The 19180-nt window shown below is 50.5% G+C and overlaps 1 protein-coding gene across 1 annotated transcript in view; it reads right to left on the bottom strand.

Moving 5' to 3' along the window:
* LOC144507772 (venom factor-like) overlaps positions 1-19180 on the bottom strand; it is a 113096-nt gene that overhangs the window by 16624 nt on the left and 77292 nt on the right. The window contains exons 27-29 of the mRNA XM_078235048.1: positions 16297-16392; positions 15158-15308; positions 12479-12648 (exon numbers count right to left, since the gene is read on the bottom strand). Coding sequence (XP_078091174.1) covers positions 12479-12648; positions 15158-15308; positions 16297-16392 — 417 coding nt within the window. The remainder of the gene's footprint in view (positions 1-12478; positions 12649-15157; positions 15309-16296; positions 16393-19180) is intronic.

Raw genomic sequence — 19180 nt, 5'->3', positions numbered from 1 at the left:
ATGCTGCCCGCGCCGTGTCCGGGGAAGAAACAAGAGATAAAGGGTTTGTTACAGGGGGTATGGGAGCGACAGGAGTTGCTACGTCCCCTGCTGGCGCCAGGTCTCGGATCGAGACCGTGTCTTCTCGCCCGTCAGGGTATGCCACATAGGCATACTGAGGGTTGGCGTGGAGGAGATGGACCTGTTCGACCAACGGGTCGGACTTGCGGGCCCTTACAGGAGGGCGGGTCCTGAGTACGTCAACCAAGACGGTAATGAGGTCCCCGAGGAAGACTTCCGAGGGAATGAGAACATCCTCTCGTGGGGAGTAGCATTGGTTGCCGTACACAGGAGGGAGCGAATAGAATGGAACGCATCAGGGAGCACCTCTTGCCAACAGGAGACTGGAAGACCTTTTGACTTCAACGCCAGTAAGACAGCCTTCCAGACTGTAGCATTCTCACGTTCCACCTGTCCATTACCCCTAGGGTTGTAGCTCGTGGTCCTACTAGAGGCAATCCCGTAGGAGAGCAGGAATTGCCTCAAGTCATCGCTCATGAACGACGAGCCCCTGTCGCTATGGATGTAGCCGGGGTACCCGAACAGGGTAAAGAGATCACGGAATGCCTTGATAACCGTGGCAGCGGATGTATCAGAGCAGGGAACAACAAAAGGGAACCGAGAGTACTCGTCAATGATATTGAGGAAGTACACATTCCGATCTGTTGAGGGAAGGGGGCCCTTAAAATCAACACTCAGTCTCTCGAAGGGACGAGTGGCCTTGACCAAATGTGCCCGGTCAGGTCGGTAAAAGTGCGGTTTGCATTCCGCGCAAACCCGACAGCTCCTTGTTACTGACCTGACGTCCTCCACCGAGTAAGGCAGGTTGCGGGCTTTTATAAAGTGGTAGAGCCGAGTGACCCCAGGATGGCACAGGTCATTATGGAGGGCGTGCAAACGGTCCTCCTGTATACTAGCGCATGTTCCACGCGAGAGGGCATCCGAGGGGTCATTGAGTTTCCCTGGACGATACATGATATCGTAGCTATAGGTGGAGAGTTCAATTCTCCACCGCAAGATCTTGTCATTCTTGATCTTGCCCCTCTGCGTGTTGTTAAACATGAACGCCACGGACCGCTGGTCCGTGATCAGGGTGAACCGTTTTCCCGCCAAGTAATGGCGCCAGTGCCTGACGGCCTCCACAATGGCCTGGGCCTCCTTTTCCACCGCTGAATGCCGAATTTCGGGGCCTTGGAGGGTGCGGGAAAAAAATGCGACGGGCCTGCCCGCCTGGTTAAGTGTGGCGGCCAGGGCGAAATCAGATGCATCGCTCACCACCTGAAAGGGGATGGACTCGTCTACAGCGTGCATCGTAGCTTTCGCGATGTCGGCTTTCAATTTATCGAAGGCCAATCGGGCCTCTGGCGTTAAGGGAAAAGTCGTGGACTTAATGAGCGGACGGGCTTTATACGCGTAGTTGGGAACCCACTGCGCATAATAAGAGAAGAAGCCTAGGCATCTTCTCAGTGCTTTTGCACTAGCAGGTAAGGGAAGTTCAGAAAGGGGGCGCATACGGTCTGGATCAGGGCCAATGACCCCGTTTTCCACCACGTATCCTAGGATGGCTAAACGGCACGTACGAAACACACACTTCTCCCTGTTGTAGGTCAAGTTCAGGCGAGATGCAGTGCGTAGGAAGTTCAGGAGATTCGTGTCGTGGTCCTGCTGGTCATGACCGCAGATGGTGACATTATCCAGGTACGGGAAGGTAGCCCGCAGCCCGTTCTGGTCCACCATTCGGTCCATAGCACGCTGGAAGACCGAGACCCCATTGGTGACACCAAAGGGAACCCTGAGAAAGCGATACAAGCGACCATCCGCCTCAAAAGCCGTGTATTGTCGGTCCTCTGGGCAAATGGGGAGTTGGTGGTAGGCAGACTTGAGGTCTATGGTGGAGAACACCCGGTACTGCGCAATCTGATTGACCATATCAGATATGCGCGGGAGGGGATACGCATCCAGCTGCGCATATCGGTTAATGGTCTGACTGTAGTCAATGACCATCCGGGGTTTGTTCCCGCTCTTGACCACCACGACCTGCGCTCTCCATGGACTAGCACTGGGTTGTATGATCCTTTCTTTGAGGAGCCGCTGAACCTCAGATCTAATGAAGATCCGATCCTCAGTGCTGTAACGCCTACTTTTAGTCGCGATGGGCTTGCAGCCTGGCACAAGATTCTGGAACAAGGAGGGTGTGGTGATCTTCAGCGTCGAGAGGCTGCGTTGGGCAATTTGGAGGCTGCTGCTGTTTTCCCACTGCCAGTGAAGGGAGTGGCCCACCGTACTGTAGGATTACACTCCTCAAGTGGACCATGAAGTTTAGTCCGAGAAGTATTGGCGCGCAAAGATACGGCAACACAAGGAGCTTGAAACGCTCGTAAACTGTGCCTTGCACCTTCAAGGTTACCACGCAACTCCCTAGTACGGCAACAGACCGGGACCTTGATGCCATAGAGATTGCTTGTTTGGCAGGTTGAATCTGGAGTCCACACCACTTCACAGTGTCTGGGTGGATAAAGCTCTCAGTGCTCCCGCTGTCAAACAGACAATAAATCACGTGGTCATTTACCTGGATATTCATCATAGATTTGTCAAGTCTATGAGGCTTGGCCTGGTCCAGGATGATCGACGCCACCGTTGGTTCATGAGCGCCACTGCAGGCAGCTGAAGTCGATGAGGTGGACCCCTGCTGGTCGTTTGTGGTCAGTGTCGACCAACATGCCTGCCCCCATGAGTCGCACGTGGGTGAGGGCGCCAAACTCAGCGACCCCTGGTGGTCATACTCCTCCGACTCCGTCGACCGTAATGGCGTCGTCCTGGTCTCGCACGTGGACGAACCCGCGATGACTTCGACGACGAAGACCCGAGCTCTGAAGAATCGCAGGCCGCACTGCCGTTCCTGGGTTTAGATCGGCACACTTTTGAATAATGCCCTTTTTTACCGCATGCGGTGCACAACACAGCTTTAGCGGGACACTTTTGCCGAGTATGCCTTGCTCCTCCACAGAAATAGCACCGCGGGCCACCCGGGGCTGCTGCCGTCGTCTGGCCCGAATGGGAGCACGCCATTACACAGCATTTCAAACCCGAGGGACGAGGAGGGATTTGCGACTGCTCCTGCCACGTTGTCTCCACATGGTCCTCCGGATATTATACTAAGCTTTTGGAGGCCGTCTCGAGCATCTCTGCTGACTCGATGGCCTGGGTAAGATTAAGGTTACCCTTCTCCAACAGCTTAAGTCGAATGTACGACGATCCGACCCCGGCCACAAACGCATCTCGGGCGAGGTCGTACATTCTCTGCTCAGCCGACACAGCTTTGCAGTCACAGCCCCTGGCTCGCTGTAGGAGCTCGTTCGCATAGTCCTCCATCGTTTCGCCAGACTGCCGTCGTCGAGTCGCTAGGAGGTAACGAGCGTGTATCTCATTAGGTGGTTTGGTATAGCGCTTCTTCAGAAGCTCGAGGGCCTTAGGATAATTGGTGGCCGCACGGATCGCGAGGTAGACAGTGTCGCTTACCCTCGCATGGAGGACCCAGAGTCTGTCATCATCTGTGGTGACCGCTGCGGAGGCTGCCAGGTAGTCTTCGAAACACTTCAGCCAGTGGTCGAAGGTGTTAGAAGCGCCCACCGCACGTGGATCTAGCGTAAGGCGTTCCGGCTTCAGAATTTGCTCCATACTCTCTCTCTTTTTTTTTTCTCGACGAGAGTTTAACGACAGTAAATAAAATTGATGCGCTATTCAGACACGAGGCTTGAAGCTCAGTAAATGAAAGGCTTTTATTTGCTGTAACGAAGCTACCAGAACTTATATACACTATCCCAGACTGAAGGGGTCCCGGCCAGAGCAGGGACTCTTATACCTCTCCCAGGAGGCGGAGCCCGACTGGGATATGCCACAACACTACAGTACAAAGGTGTAACAACCCCACCCTAACCCCAACAGCAACAATAGCACAACCCAACAGTAACATATGTACATCCTTGTAGTACTGGCCAGCCCCTGGCTCAGCACTATCCAGTGGGAACCAACGATGGTTCACCACAATGAGTTTCACTACAAAATCCGAGAGGCCAGCTTGACTTCCGGGAGGAAGTAGAGGGATACGGACCGAGTAATGCAGATGCGTTTGTTTTGTAGTTCAGTTAGGGCATCAAGGTCAGCACGGGCTTGGAGGGCCGAAGGGCCTGATCCTGTGCGGTACTTTTCTTTGACCTTTGCTCTTGATATGGCGAGTGAAGCCGGCTAGGAGGCCTGCGAGACTCACACTGGTTTCCTCGCCTGAGCCAGTGCCGGATTTAGACTTGGTGAGGCCCGAAGCTATATAAAGCTTGGAGTCCCCTTGTTAAAAAGTTACACCAAAAGGTCTCACAAAGGTGCGTCCCAAAACAGGACCTTGGGTCGCCACAAAAAAATTGAAAACATAATTATGCCTTTTAATTATTTAATAGCAAGGTATTTAAAGTGAAAAATACAAATTATTTTCAAATGAATGCATTTACTGATTACATATTTATCATTTGGCTGGCTTGATCTCTCTCATAGATTTTGGTAATTTTGGTAATTTTTTGAGTTGCTCTTCAAGTTGGTGCTTTCTTTTTCTTTTCTGGTATCCGCTCTTGAATGTTCTCTTCATCGTAAACCTTCTGAAATTTTGTGAGGCCCCTGCGGATTGTGAGGCCCCAAGCTGTAGCTGGTTTAGCTTATGCCCGAATCCGGCACTGGCCTGAACCAACACTTGGTGCAGTTTTGGGAAGATTCTGCCCCTTGAATGCGATGGTGGAATATCTCAGTGAAGGAGATCTGTGATACTTTTGTGCCTTAAGTATATTTATTGGCCAGAGGAGAGCAGAATATAAATCAATAAAAAATGATTTTAAAGTGAATATTTAACACTTATTATCCAATTAATTATTTAATCCTAATGTTTAAGAATTGCAAGCGCAGGAGGAACTTTGGGTTTTTTTTCGCTCTGGTTCCATTACTCACAAAATAATTTGTCAGGTACTTGAAACAACTCCTCAGAGACCGGTGTCCCTTTACCACATTCCTTTTATTTACAAACACTATTCCACTCCATCTAAGCACAAGCCTTTCTCCTTTGGGAAAGGGTGAACTCCTGTTGGACAGCAAGAGAAACATAGAAGATAGGAGCAGGAGGAGGCCATTCGGCCCTTCGAGCCTGCTCCGCCATTCATCACCATCATGGCTGATCATAAATTCATAAGATATAGGAGCAGAATTAGGCCATTCAGCCCATCGAGTCCGCTCCGCCATTCGATCATGGCTGATATGCTCCTCATCCCCATTTTCCTGCCTTCTCCCCGTAACCCTTCAACCCATTACCAATTAAAAATCTGTCTAACTCCTCCTTAAATTTACTCCCTGTCCCAGCATCCACCGCACTTTGGGGTAGCGAATTCCACAGATTCGCAACCCTTTGGGAGAAGTAGTTTCTCCTCAACTCTGTTTTAACTTTGCTGTCCCTTATCCTAAGACAATGACCTCTCGTCCGAGAATGCCGCACAAGAGGAAGCAACCGCTCCATGTCTACTTTATCCATACCTTTTATCATCTTGTATACCTCAATTTGACCTCCCCTCATTCTTCTAAATTCCAGAGAGTATCGGCCTAAACTGTTCAATCTCTCTTCATACGACAAACCCCTCATCTCTGGAATCAATCTAGTGAACCTCCTCTGAACTGCCTCCAATGCCACTACATCTTTCCTCAAATAAGGAGACCAAAACTGTGCACAATACTCCAGGTGCCTTGTATAGTTGCAACAACACTTCCTTACCTTTATATTCTATTCCTTTAGCTATAAATGCCAACGTTCCATTTGCTTTCTTTATTATCTGCTGTACCTGCATGCTAGTTTTCTGTGACTCATGAACGAGGACACCCAGATCCCTCTGCATCCCGAAGTCTCTCCCCATTTAGATAATAAGTCCCCTTCCCATTTTTCTGACCAAAATGCATGACCTCACACTTATCCACATTAATCTCCATTGATTTAAATTTACTTCTCAATGCCAGAAGGTAAATTATTTTGTGTCAATCCTCTTCAAGTCATAATCATAGAACTTTATATCCATTTGGTTCCTTCTCACTGTGCATTTTTATTGCCTAGGTTTGCAAGACAGGGTTTATTTTAGTATTTAAAAACTCGTGAATCTCTTCAGGATGTAACTATTGAGATTAAAAAGTATATTTTTCAGGCGGGGAACTGCGCTAAAACAATTGTATGTTGTGAACTTATCAGTAACTTATAAACTGTCTAATCTTAGGTATTGCTTTAAAAGAGGTTGGGGTGGCACGGTGGCACAGTGGTTAGCACTGCTGCCTCACAGCACCAGGGACCCAAGTTCGATTCCTGGCTTGGGTCACTGTCTGTGTGGAGTTTGCACGTTCTCCCATGTCTATGTGGGTTTCCTCCGGGTGCTCCGGTTTCCTTCCACACTCCAAAGATGTGCAGCCATACTAAATTGCCCCGTAGTGTCAGGGGGACTAGCTAGGGTAAATGCATGGGGTTATGGGGATAGAGCCTGGGTGGGATTGTGGTCGGTGCAGACTTGATGGGCCGAATGGCCTCCTTCTGCACTGTAGGATTCTATGATTTTCTGGCACTCGCCCCAAAACCAGAAAATCCCGCCCCGGTTCAACGGACCTTTCCATGGTCCGCCCCTCGCCCACTCCGATTCCCGTGGCGGGCGGAATGGGGAAATCCGCCCCATTATGTCGAAACATTTCACCTTGCACACATTGGGAGACTGGCAAGAATGCCGAATGTGAAGTCAACCACAATTTAGACCTGATGTGAAGAGAGTGCTGATTTATTGGCAAATGGGCTCTGATCGAGGTGTTGCCATGGAGAATGTACTTGTTAACTGATGACTGACAGTTAACTGCCAAGCTTTGTTTAAATTCAAACCAGGCAGGTCGACTCTGATTGGTCAGAGTCCAAATGTCCAGAGTAAGGATTACACTGACAACCAGCCTAAGATCATCAGTCAGGTTCTCAGTGTGGTGCACTTGGGCATTCTAGGAGCTAAATAATTTTCTACCAAGAGCCCTGATCTTTACATACAGAAAGAGCATATTCACACACTGTGCTGCTTTAGCTATGAATGCCAACATTCCATTTGCTTTCTTATTATCTGCTGGAGCTGCACGCTAGTTTTCTGTGACTCATGGACGAGGACACCCAGATCCCTCTGCACTGGAGCACCCCAAATTCTCTCCCCATTTAGATTATAAGTCCAACCCAATAGTCTAATCCTGCTTTCTCCCCATAACCTTTGATCCCGTTCACCCTGTGGTGAACCATCGTTGGTTCCCACTGTGGGGTTGTTCTAATGTTGTTGTTGGGCTAGGGTGTTCCCACTGTGGGGTTGTTCTAATGTTGTTGTTGGGCTAGGGTGTTTACACTGTGGGATTAATACACCTGTGGTTGTTACTGTTGTGGCACATCCCAGTCGGGCGCCGCCTCCTGGGAGAGGTATAAGACCCCCTGCTCGGGCGGGACCTCGTCAGTCTGGAGTGGTGTACTTATGTTCTAGTAGTTCCATTGTTAGGCAATAAAAGCCTTCAGTTACCGAAGCCTTGTGTCTTGAGTTCGATTGACGTGCATCAATTTTATTGCCTAACACTAAGCTCTCGACGGAAAGGAGAGTATGGAACAAATACTAAAGCCAGAGCGTCTGACGCTGGATCCACGTGCGGTCGGCGCCTCTAACACCTTCGACCACTGGCTGAAGTGTTTCGAGGACTACCTGGCAGCCTCTGCAGCGGTCATCACAGATGACGACAGACTCCGGGTCCTCCATGCGAGGGTAAGCGACACTGTCTACCTCGCGATCCGTGCGGCCACCACTTACCCGAGGGCCCTCGAGCTTTTTAAAAAGCGCTACACGAGACCTCCCAACAAGATCCACGCTCGTTACCTCCTCGCTACACGACGTCGGCAGTCGGGCGAAACCATGGAGGATTACGCCAATGAGCTCTTGCAGCTTGCCAGGGGCTGCGACTGCAAAGCTGTGTCGGCTGAGCAGTATATGTACGACCTCGCCCGAGATGCGTTTGTGGCAGGGGTAGGGTCTTCGTACATCCGTCTCAAGCTGCTGGAAAAGGGGAATCTCAACCTGACCCAAGCTATGGAGACGGCTGAAATGCTTGAGGCGGCTTCGAAGAGCTTGGTCCTGTATCCGGAGGACCACGTGGAGACAACGTGGCAGGAGCAGTCACAAATCCCTCCTCGCCCCACGGGCTCGAAGTGCGGTGTTATGGCGTGCTCCCATATAGACCCGACGACGGCGGCAGCCCCAGGCGGCCCGCGGTGCTACTTCTGCGGAGGAGCCAAGCATCCACGACAAAAGTGTCCTGCTAAAGCGGTGGTCTGTAATCAATGCGGTAAAAAGGGGCACTACGCGAAGGTCTGCAGATCGAAGCCCAAGAACGGCAGTGCAGCCTGTGACCCTCCAGAACGGGGATCATCACCATCGACGTCGAAGTACCCACGGGGTCCGTCCACGTGCGAGTCCAGGACGACGCCATTGTGGTCGGTGGAGTCGGAGGAGGATGACCACCAGGAGTCGCTACACTTGGCGCCCTCAACCATGTGCGATTCATGGGGGCGGCCATTTTGGTCGACGACGACCAGGAGCGACCAGCAGGGGTCCTCAGCATCGACCTCAGCTGCCTGCAGTGATGTCCAAGGGCCAACGGTGGCGTCGATCACCCTGAACCAGGCTAAGCACCACAGGCTTGACTGTTCAATGATGAACATTAAGGTAAATGGTCGTACCGTTTATTGTCTGTTTGACAGCGGGAGCACTGAGAGCTTTATTCACCCTGACACTGTAAAGAGGTGTGGACTCCAGGTTCTACCTGCCAAACAGACAATTTCTATGGCATCACGGTCCCGGTCTGTCCCTGTTCAAGGACGTTGTGTGGTAACTCTGCAAGTGCAGGGCACAATTTACGAGCGATACAGGCTCCTTGTGTTGCCGCATCTTTGCGCACCAATTCTCCTCGGACTAAACTTTATGGTCCACATGAAGAGTGTGATCCTACAGTACGGTGGGCCACTCCCTTCGCTGACAGTAGGGGACCAGCTGCAGCCTCCAAATTGTCCAAAGCGCCCCGCATGCAATCTTTCCACATTAAAGATCACCACACCCTCTTTATTCAAGAATCTGGTACCAGGCTGCAAGCCCATCGCTACTAAAAGTAGGCGTTACAGCGCTGACGATCGGATATTCATCAGCGGCTCCTCAAAGAAGGGATCATACAGCCTAGTGTTAGTCCGTGGAGAGCACAGGTCGTGGTGGTTAAGAGCGGGAACAAACCCCGGATGGTCATTGATTACAGTCAGACCATTAATCGATATACGCAGCTGGATGCGTATCCTCTCCCGCGCATATCTGATATGGTCAATCAGATTGCGCAGTACCGGGTGTTCTCCACCATAGACCTTAAGTCCGCCTACCACCAACTCCCCATCCGCCCAGAGGATCGACACTACACGGCTTTTGAGGCGGATGGTCGTCTGTATCAGTTTCTTAGGGTTCCATTTGGTGTCACCAATGGGGTCTCGGTCTTCCAGCGTGCTATGGACCGAATGGTGGACCAGAACGGGCTGCGGGCTACCTTCCCGTACCTGGATAATGTCACCATCTGCGGCCGTGATCAGCAGGACCATGACACAAATCTCCAGAACTTTCTGCGCACTGCATCTCGCCTGAATCTGACCTACAACAGGGAGAAGTGTGTATTCCGTACGCGCCGGTTAGCCATCCTGGGATACGTAGTGGAAAACGGGGTCATTGGCCCTGATCCCGACCGTATGCGCCCCCTTGCTGAACTTCCCTTGCCCGCTAGCGCAAAAGCACTGAGGAGATGCCTAGGCTTCTTCGCCTATTATGCGCAGTGGGTCCCCAACTACGCGGACAAAGCCCGTCAGCTTATTAAGTCCACGACTTTTCCACTCACGCCAGAGGCCCAATTGGCCTTCAAGGCATTGAAACACGACATTGCGAAAGCCACGATGCACGCGGTGGACGAATCCATCCCTTTTCAGGTGGAAAGTGATGCATCTGATTTCGCCCTGGCCGCCACACTAAACCAGGCAGGCAGGCCCGTCGCGTATCTTTCCCGCACCCTCCAAGGTCCCGAAATTCGGCATTCAGCGGTGGAAAAGGAGGCCCAGGCCATTGTGGAGGCCGTCAGACACTGGCGCCATTACCTGGCGGGGAAGCGGTTCACCCTGATCACGGACCAGCGGTCCGTGGCGTTTATGTTCAATAACACGCAGAGGGGCAAGATCAAGAATGACAAGATCTTGCGGTGGAGAATTGAGCTCTCCACCTATAATTACGATATCATGTATCGTCCAGGGAAACTCAATGACCCCTCGGATGCCCTCTCGTGCGGAACATGCGTAGCAGGAGGACCGCTTGAACGCCCTCCATAATGACCTGTGCCATCCTGGGGTCACTCGGCTCTACCACTTCATCAAAGCCCGCAACCTGCCTTACTCGGTGGAGGACGTCTGGTCAGTGACAAGGAGCTGTTGGATTTGCGCGGAATGCAAACCGCACTTTTACCGACCTGACTGGGCACATTTGGTCAAGGCCACTCGCCCCTTCGAGAGGCTGAGTGTCGATTTTAAGGGCCCCCTTCCCTCAACAGATCGGAACGTGTACTTTCTGAACATCATAGACGAGTACTCCCGGTTCCCGTTTGTTGTCCCCTGCGCGGACACGTCGACTGCCACGGTGATCAAGGCATTCCGTGATCTTTTTACCCTGTTCGGGTACCCCAGCTATATACATAGCGACAGGGGCTCGTCGTTCATGAGTAATGACTTGAGGCAATTCCTGCTCTCATACGGGATTGCCTCTAGTAGGACCACGAGTTACAACCCTAGGGGCAATGGACAGGTGGAAAGAGAGAATGCTACAGTCTGGAAGGCTGTCCTATTGGCGCTGAAGTCCAAAGGCCTTCCAGTCTCCCATTGGCAGGAGGTCCTCCCAAATGCGCTTCACTCCATTCGCTCCCTCCTGTGTACGGCAACCAATGCTACTCCCCACGAGAGGATGTTCTCATTCCCTCGGAAGTCGTCCTCGGGGATATCTTTACCAGCCTGGTTGACGTACCCAGGACCCGTCCTTCTGCGGCGACATGTAAGGGCCCGCAAGTCCGACCCCTTGGTCGAACCGGTCCACCTCCTCCACGCCAACCCTCAGTATGCCTATGTGGCATATCCTGACGGGCGAGAGGACACAGTCTCGATCCGAGACCTGGCACCCGCAGGGGACGTAGCAACTCCTGTCGCTCCCATACCCCCAGCCACGAATCCCTTATCCCTTATTTCTCCCCCGGACGTGGCGCGGTCAGCACCGGGACCAGTGCATAACAGTTATACTCCACTGTACAGCTTGCCTGAGACTCGGAGATCGGCGCCATCGCAGAATGTACCGGGATCCCCTGCACTACCGCTTCATCAGGGTCAACCGGCCCGTGAGTCCGCGAGAGGACAGCCGGACGCTGTTTTGGAGAGAACGCCACCGCAAGCACCTACTCCGGTGTCACCGCCGGTATTGAGGCGGTCACAACGACGGTGCGGTCCTCCAGACCGTCTGGACTTGTAATCTGTTGACTTTTTTTTTATAGTCTGTTTTCGCACCCCGCCGGCCTTTGTTCTCAAAGGAGGGGTGAATGTGGTGAACCATCGTTGGTTCCCACTGTGGGGTTGTTCTAATGTTGTTGTTGGGCTAGGGTGTTTACACTGTGGGATTAATACACCTGTGGTTGTTACTGTTGTGGCACATCCCAGTCGGGCTCCGCCTCCTGGGAGAGGTATAAGACCCCCTGCTCGGGCGGGACCTCGTCAGTCTGGAGTGGTGTACTTATGTTCTAGTAGTTCCATTGTTAGGCAATAAAAGCCTTCAGTTACCGAAGCCTTGTGTCTTGTGTTCGATTGACGTGCATCACACCCCCAGGTGCTATATCCAGCCGCCTCTTGAATACATTCAATGTTTTGACATCAACTACTTCCTGTTGGGTCATGAATTCCACAGGCTCACCACTCTGTGGGTGAAGAAATGTCTCCTCATCTCTGTCCTAAATGGTCTTCCCTGAATCCTCAGACTGTGACCCCTGGTTCTGGACTCCTCCACCATCGGGAACATCCTCCCTGCATCTACCCTGTCTAGTCCTGTTAGATATTTTTAAGTTATGAGATTCCCCGCCTCATTCGTCTGAACTCCAGCGAAGACAATCCTAACCTAGTCGATCTCTCCTCGTACATCAGTCCCGCCATCCCCAATAAAACGGGAAGACTTAAGCCTCCCTCAATCTTAAAGATTTCTGCTCAACTGCTAGTTTATTTCTCTAAAAATGAATTCGGTACAGATGTAAAGTAGAGATGTGAAACCTGTGTGGAGACGTAGCCACCTCCATACTCGCTCCTCATTGACAGCCATCTTACAAGTTTACCGGCCTGGTCAAACTTCTTGAGCTGTGTAAGGGCCAAAAGAGCATATCCTGTGGCCTCAACTGTGTACAGAGAGTTGGCATTTCCATTGTCTGCCCAGTATGATTTTTCTAAAGAAGGGTGCAAGGAGAAGAAGAAGTTAAAAGAAAGATCATTCAAATCAAGTCATAGAGGTTTACAGCATGGAAACAGGCCCTTCGGCCCAACTTGTCCATGCCGCCCTTTTTTTTAACCACTAAGCTAGTCCCAATTGCCTGCATTTGGCCCATATCCCTCCATATCCATCTTACCCATGTAATGCTTTTTAAAAGACAAAATTGTACCCGCCTCTACTACTGTCTCTGGCAGCTCGTTCCAGACACTTTGTGTGAAAAAATTCCCCCTCAGGACCCTTTTGTATCTCTCCCCTCTCACCGTAAATCTATGCCCTCTAGTTTCAGTGTGCTACCCATTTCAGATGTATTGGTGTCTGGTCTTGTATGCTTAAGTTCTTACTAAAAGACAATCCCTTGAATCAAATTCTCCGGGCGGGATCTTACCGTGCCGTTCACACTACGCTCCCGCTGCGGCAAAGTCAGAGAATTTGGCGGCCAGCCAGACCGCCATTCACTGCGGCAGGATGGGTAAATCCCACCGGCGTGAACATTTTAAAGTTTATTTATTAGTGTCACAAGTAGGCTTACATTAACACTGCAATGAAGTTACTGTGAAAATCCCCTGGTCGCCACACTCCGGCACCTGTTCGGGTACACTGAGGGGGAATTTAGCACGGCCAATGCACCCTAACCAGCACGTCTTTCAGACTGTGGGGGGAAACTGAAGCACCCGGAGAGGAAACCCATGCAGACACGGGGAGAATGTGCAGACTCCGCACAGTCATCCAAGCCGGGAATTGAACCCGGGTCCCTGGCGCTGTGAGGCAGCAGTGCTAACCACCATGCTACCATGCCGTCCGGTGGTAAGATTCTGGCCTTCATCTCGATCTGGTAGATAGGTACATTGCCAATTCTCAGGAAGAGAATGGGGCAGCACGGTGGCACAGTGGTTAGCACAGCTGCCTCATAGCTCCAAGGACCCGGGTTCAATTCCCGGCCTCGAGTCACTGTCTGTGTGGAGTCTGCACGTTCTCCCCGTATCTGCGTGGGTTTCCTCCGGGTGCTCTGGTTTCCTCCCACAGTCCAAAGACAGTGACCCTAGCGCTGTGAGGCAGCAGTGCTAACCAATGGGCTGCCGTGCGTCCTCTGGTTTCGCATGCCCCGCTATCGCTTCCAGCGAGAACAGGGAATCAGAGAATCCCAGTCACGGGTGAGGTCGGAGAATTCTGGACCGTTATGTTCTCTCAACCTCCTTTTATTGAGCACGGGGAAGCAGCAAAATTGGGCCGAATGGCCTCTTCCTGCACAGTCGGGATTCTATGGGTCGAACCATCGAAGATGTGAGGCTGAGGTAGATTAGCTAAATTGCCCCTTAGTGTCAGGGAGACTAGCATTCCGTCATCGCTTCAATCAGTTCCTGTAAGTAAAGACCAATATATTCCTGAAATTCCAAACATGTCCCAGTATTGACACATTCATATGGATTGACTGATGTTAGTGTTGAAGAATTAACTAAAGGAAAAACTAACTGCTTTCTTTGTGGGTTAACACTGCAATGGTAAAGGATAGTTTGCTTTTGTTTGTCCAATGGTGTGTTGGCTAAAGTTTTTTTTTGAAGTTTATTTATTCGTCACAAGTAGGCTTACATTAACACTGCAATGAAGTCACTGTGAAAATCCCCCCTGTCACCACACTCCGGTGCCTGTTTGGGTACACTGAGGGAGAATTTAGCACGGCCAATTCACCTAACCTGCACATCTTTGGACAATGGGAGCAAACTGGAGCAGCCGGAGGAAACCCATGCAGACACGGGGAGAATGTGCAAACTCCACACAGACAGTGACCCAAGCTGGGAATTGAACCCGGGCCCCTGGCGCTGTGAGGCAGCAGTGCTAACCACTGTGCCACCGTGCCGCCCCAGGTTAGGTGGATTGGCCATGCTAAATTGCCCCTTAGTGTCCAAAGGTGTGCAGGTTCGATCGATTGGCCATGCTAAATTGCCCTTTAGTGCCCAAAGATGTGCAGGTTCGATGGATTGGCCATGCTAAATTGCCCCTTAGTGTGAGGGGGATTATCAGGCTAAATGCATAGGGTCACAGGGATAGGGTGGGATTGTTGTCGGTGCAGGCGCATTGGGCCAAGTGGCCTCCTTCTGCACTGCAGGGATTCTATTCTATTCTATACTATTCTCTGATTCTATTTCGATTCTGGTGACATTCCCTGTAGAGGTAGCCATGATGTGGAGATGCCGGCATTGGACTGGGGTGGGCACAGTAAGAAGTCTCACAACACCAGGTTAAAGTCCAACAGGTTTATTTGACAGCACAAGCCACAAGCTTTCGGAGCGCTGCTCCTGATGCTCCCGATGATCCTGATGAAGGAGTGGCACTCCGAAAGCTTGTGGCTAGTGCTACCAAATAAACCTGTTGGACTTTAACCTGGTGTTGTGAGACTTCTTACTGTGTGTAGAGATAGACAGAATGCCAGTGGGAAGATTCGAAAGACAGAGAAAATGCGTACTTACCCAGTGAAGCAAATCTCATCAGAATGTCTGTTTTGTCTTTATTGAGTAGTGACAGGGCGTAGGATGTTATTGCCACGGAGTACGCTCTCTGCAGATTACCAATCTGATTTTCCAGGTAGTCTTCTGCTTTTCTGATACTGTTTTCATAACCCTGCAAGTAATAAATCACAATTAGCTGAAGAGATTTTAGAATGACAAGCTATCAACTGTCACCAGCCGGTGCCTGGAGTTAACATTCACAGCGGTAATAATTTTTGAATATGCAAAATCAGTTGTTCCAATTTTGCCGCTTCCCCGTGCTCAATAAAATGAGGTTGAGAGAACATAACGGACCAGAATTCTCCGACCTCACCCGTGACTGGGATTCCCGGGTTCTCTGTTTCGCTGTTCTCGCTGGAAGCGGTAGCAGGGCATGCGAGACTGGAGAATGCACAGCGGCACAGTGGTTAGCACTGCTGCCTCACAGCGCCAGGGTCACTGTCTGTCCGCACATCTTTGGACTGTGGGAGGAAACCGGAGCGCCCGGAGGAAACCCACGCAGACACGGGGAGAAACTCCACTGCCTGTGCAGAATTTGCACGTTCTCCCCGTGTCTGCGTGGGTTTCCTCCGGGTGCTCCCGTTTCCTCCCACAGCCCAAAAGACGTGCTGGTTAAGGTGCATTTGGCCGTGCTAAATCTTCCCTCAGTGTACCCGAACAGGCACCGGAGTGTGGCGACCAGGGGATTTTCACAGTAACTTCATTGCAGTGTTAATGTAAGCCTACTCGTGACACTAATAAATAAACTTTAAACTGAATAAAAGTGGCAACAGGTTTGGCCATGGCTCTTTAAGTCAGGTAGCAAGCTAGCAATAATTTTGAAGCTTACATGCGGGATAATTGCTAAATAGGCTAGCTACCCTATTCCGATTGATAGCGGGGGAAAGAAAGAGGTGGGCCCTTCAGGTGAGTTGGGAGAAGATTCTGACAGCCAGAATTCTCCAACCTCAGCTGGGATTCTCCGGCCTCTCTGCAGGGAATGGGGATGTGGCTGCAGCGGGAAGAATTCCAGCCAACTTCGAGCAAGTCTTCTGAAGCAAAATATTGCAGTGTAACCTGGTCTTGTTACCTTCCTCTTAACAGAAAGGAGATTCCTTTACCTCGATGTAAATCGAACAAACGAAGTTAGCCTCAAGCATGGCGATGAGTACAAATGCAGTCAGTGACGCTTCGCTCTCGGACCCTCGGACTCCTCCCTGAGGGAAAATCGGCACACAAAAATATATTTCATTCAGGCACATTCCCACTGAAAACAAGTCAGGATAACTAAACGGCTGCAGGGGAGCTTGTCCCACTTCAGGACTTGACGGCCACGGAAGGTGCGTTCGGAATGTGGACAAGAGGGCTGATTGTCAGCCCGTGAACCTTTCGAATACACCTGGAGGCACAGTGGTAAGAGCAGGAAGGTTTCCTGATCAGCTATATTACAGACATCGAACCCATTGCAGTACTTCACGGTGGTTAGCACTGCTGCCTCACAGCTCCAGGGACCCGGGTTCGATTCCCGGCTTGGGTCACTGTCTGTGCAAAGTCTGCACGTTCTCCCCGTGTCTGCGTGGGTTTCCTTCGGGTGCTCCGGTTTCCTCTCTCAGTCTGAAAGACGTGCTGGTTAGGTGCATTGGCCATGCTAAATTCTCATTTGGATTACCTGAACAGAGTGTGGCAACTAGGGGATTTTCAGTCACCTCATCGCAGTGTTATTGTAAGCCAACTTGTGACTAATAAATAAACTTTTAAAAAAATAATTATAGACTCATCCAATGAAGGTCTCAGGGCATGGTACCTGAGGGCAGAGTTAAATTGCTGATTTCGTTTCTGGAGTTCATCTCTTGGCAAAGATTAACAAAAAACAAATCAAAGACCAGGAATAAACCTGAGGAAAGGTTGAGGCAAATGAATCCTATAATTCAGGTAATAATTTAAACCTCAAAGCCTCAAATTCATCTTGAGTGAACAAGCTAACAATTTTGGAACACCAGGATAGATACAGTTTTGAACAGTAAAGGAATTAAGGGTTATGGTGAGCGGGCGGGTAAGTGGAGCTGAGTCCACGAAAAGATCAGCCATGATCTTATTGAATGGTGGAGCAGGCTCGAGGGGCCAGATGGCCTACTCCTGCTCCTAGTTCTTATGTTCTTATGTTAATGTTGTGTAAATCCAACTTAGATGGGAACATTTTCTGACAAAAAAATTTAAAACCAAGAGCATCAAGAGGAAAAATTACACCCTTAACAAGGACCAGTATTTCGAATGAGCTGTGCAAATGTTGAAAGTAACCTTTTCCCCCAACAACTCGAAGATTATAGTTGATGGTTTTACCATCAGGATGAAGGAGCAGTGCTCCGAAAGCTTGTGATTCCAAATGAGCCTGTTAGACTTTAACCCCAAGTGAACCTGTTGGACTTTAACCTTGTGTGTGAGACTTCTTAACTTTACCACGTAGAGGGGCGCAAAACGGACACCAAGGAAAAGCGAAGCAGGTGTCGATGGAATTAGGAGTGGGCCGAGGAATGTTATGCAAAGGGTTTTTGGAAAAATAAGGGTGGTCCAGAGGGTAAAGGAGGGGAAATGACAGATGGTGAAAGCAAGCTTTAGGAGTAACCCGGGGAATCGAGTCAAGGCGGCATTTTGACAACTGGGAAAGGACAAAGGGAATATTTGATCAAGGTTTTCAAGAGCTTTGATGGAGTGAATAAGGAGAAAATGTTTCCAGTGGGAGAATCCGGAAGGGTTTTGATTAAAGAAACTCGCACGAGAGCCAGAGACAATTAGTCTTTGTTTTGTAAACGCAACGAGTTGTCGCCTGGAATCCACTCCACAGAAGAGTGGTGGAAGTAGCTTCAATAGAAACCAAAGAGAGTTGGAGGAACATTTGAAGAGGGAAACTTTGGGGAAACAGCAGGCTGGCACGGTGGCACAGTGGTTAGCACCGCTGCCTCACAACGCCAGGGACCCGGGTTCAATTCCGGCCTTGGGTGACTTTCTATGCGGAGTCCGCTCACTCTCCTCGTGTCGGCGTGGGTTTCGTCCGGGTGCTCCGGTTTTCTTCCACAGTCCAATGACGTGCGGCTAGGGGGATGGGCCGTGCTAACTTACCCCTTAGTTTCCAAAGATGTGTAGGTTTGGATGATTGGCCGTGCTAAATTGCCCGTCAATGCCAAAAGATGTGTAGGTTAGGTGGATTGGCCATGCTAAATTGCCCCTTAGTGTCCAAAGCTGTGATGTTACGTGGATTAGTGATGTTCAATGTGCTGGATTACAGGGATAGGGTAGTTGGGAAGGTATGGGTGGGATGTTCTTTGGGAGAGTCAGTGCCTACTCAATGGACCGAATGGCCTCTTTCTGCACAGTCAAGATTCTATGGGTTGAACAATCCAAGATGTGCAGGTGAGGTGGATTGGCTAAATTGCCCCTTAGTGTCGGGGGTTCAGCAGAGTAAATATGGGGATTGGGTCTGGATGGGATTAATGTTATTCATAGAATCCCTACAGTGCAGAAGGAGGCCATTCGGCCCATCGAGCCTACACCGACCACAATCCCACCCAGGCCTCATTCCCACAACCCCACATATTTACCCTACTAACCCCCTGACACCAGGGTAAAATTTAGCACGGCCAATCAACCTAACTCGCACATCTTTGGAGTGTGGGAGAAAACCAGAGCACCCGGAGGAAATCCACGCGGGGAGAATGTGCAAACTCCGCACAGGCAGTGGCCTGAGGCCAGGAATTGAACCCTGCACCCTGGCGCTGTGAGGCTACCATGCTGCTAGCAGGCTGGATGGGCTGAATGGCCTGCTCCTGCACTGTAGGGATTCTATGATTCTATGACTGAGACTAACTGGATATTTTTTTTGAAAGAGCTAGCACAGGCAGGATGGGCCGAATGGCCACATTCTGTCCTGTAACATTCTATGATTCGATAAAAGCCAATTACTGCAGATGCTGGAATCTGAAACCAAAAGTGAAAACGCTGGAAAATCTC

This window comes from Mustelus asterias, chromosome 19 (assembly GCF_964213995.1).
Source record: "Mustelus asterias chromosome 19, sMusAst1.hap1.1, whole genome shotgun sequence".
NCBI lineage: Eukaryota > Metazoa > Chordata > Chondrichthyes > Carcharhiniformes > Triakidae > Mustelus > Mustelus asterias.
This window is presented reverse-complemented; position numbering and strand designations above follow the sequence as displayed.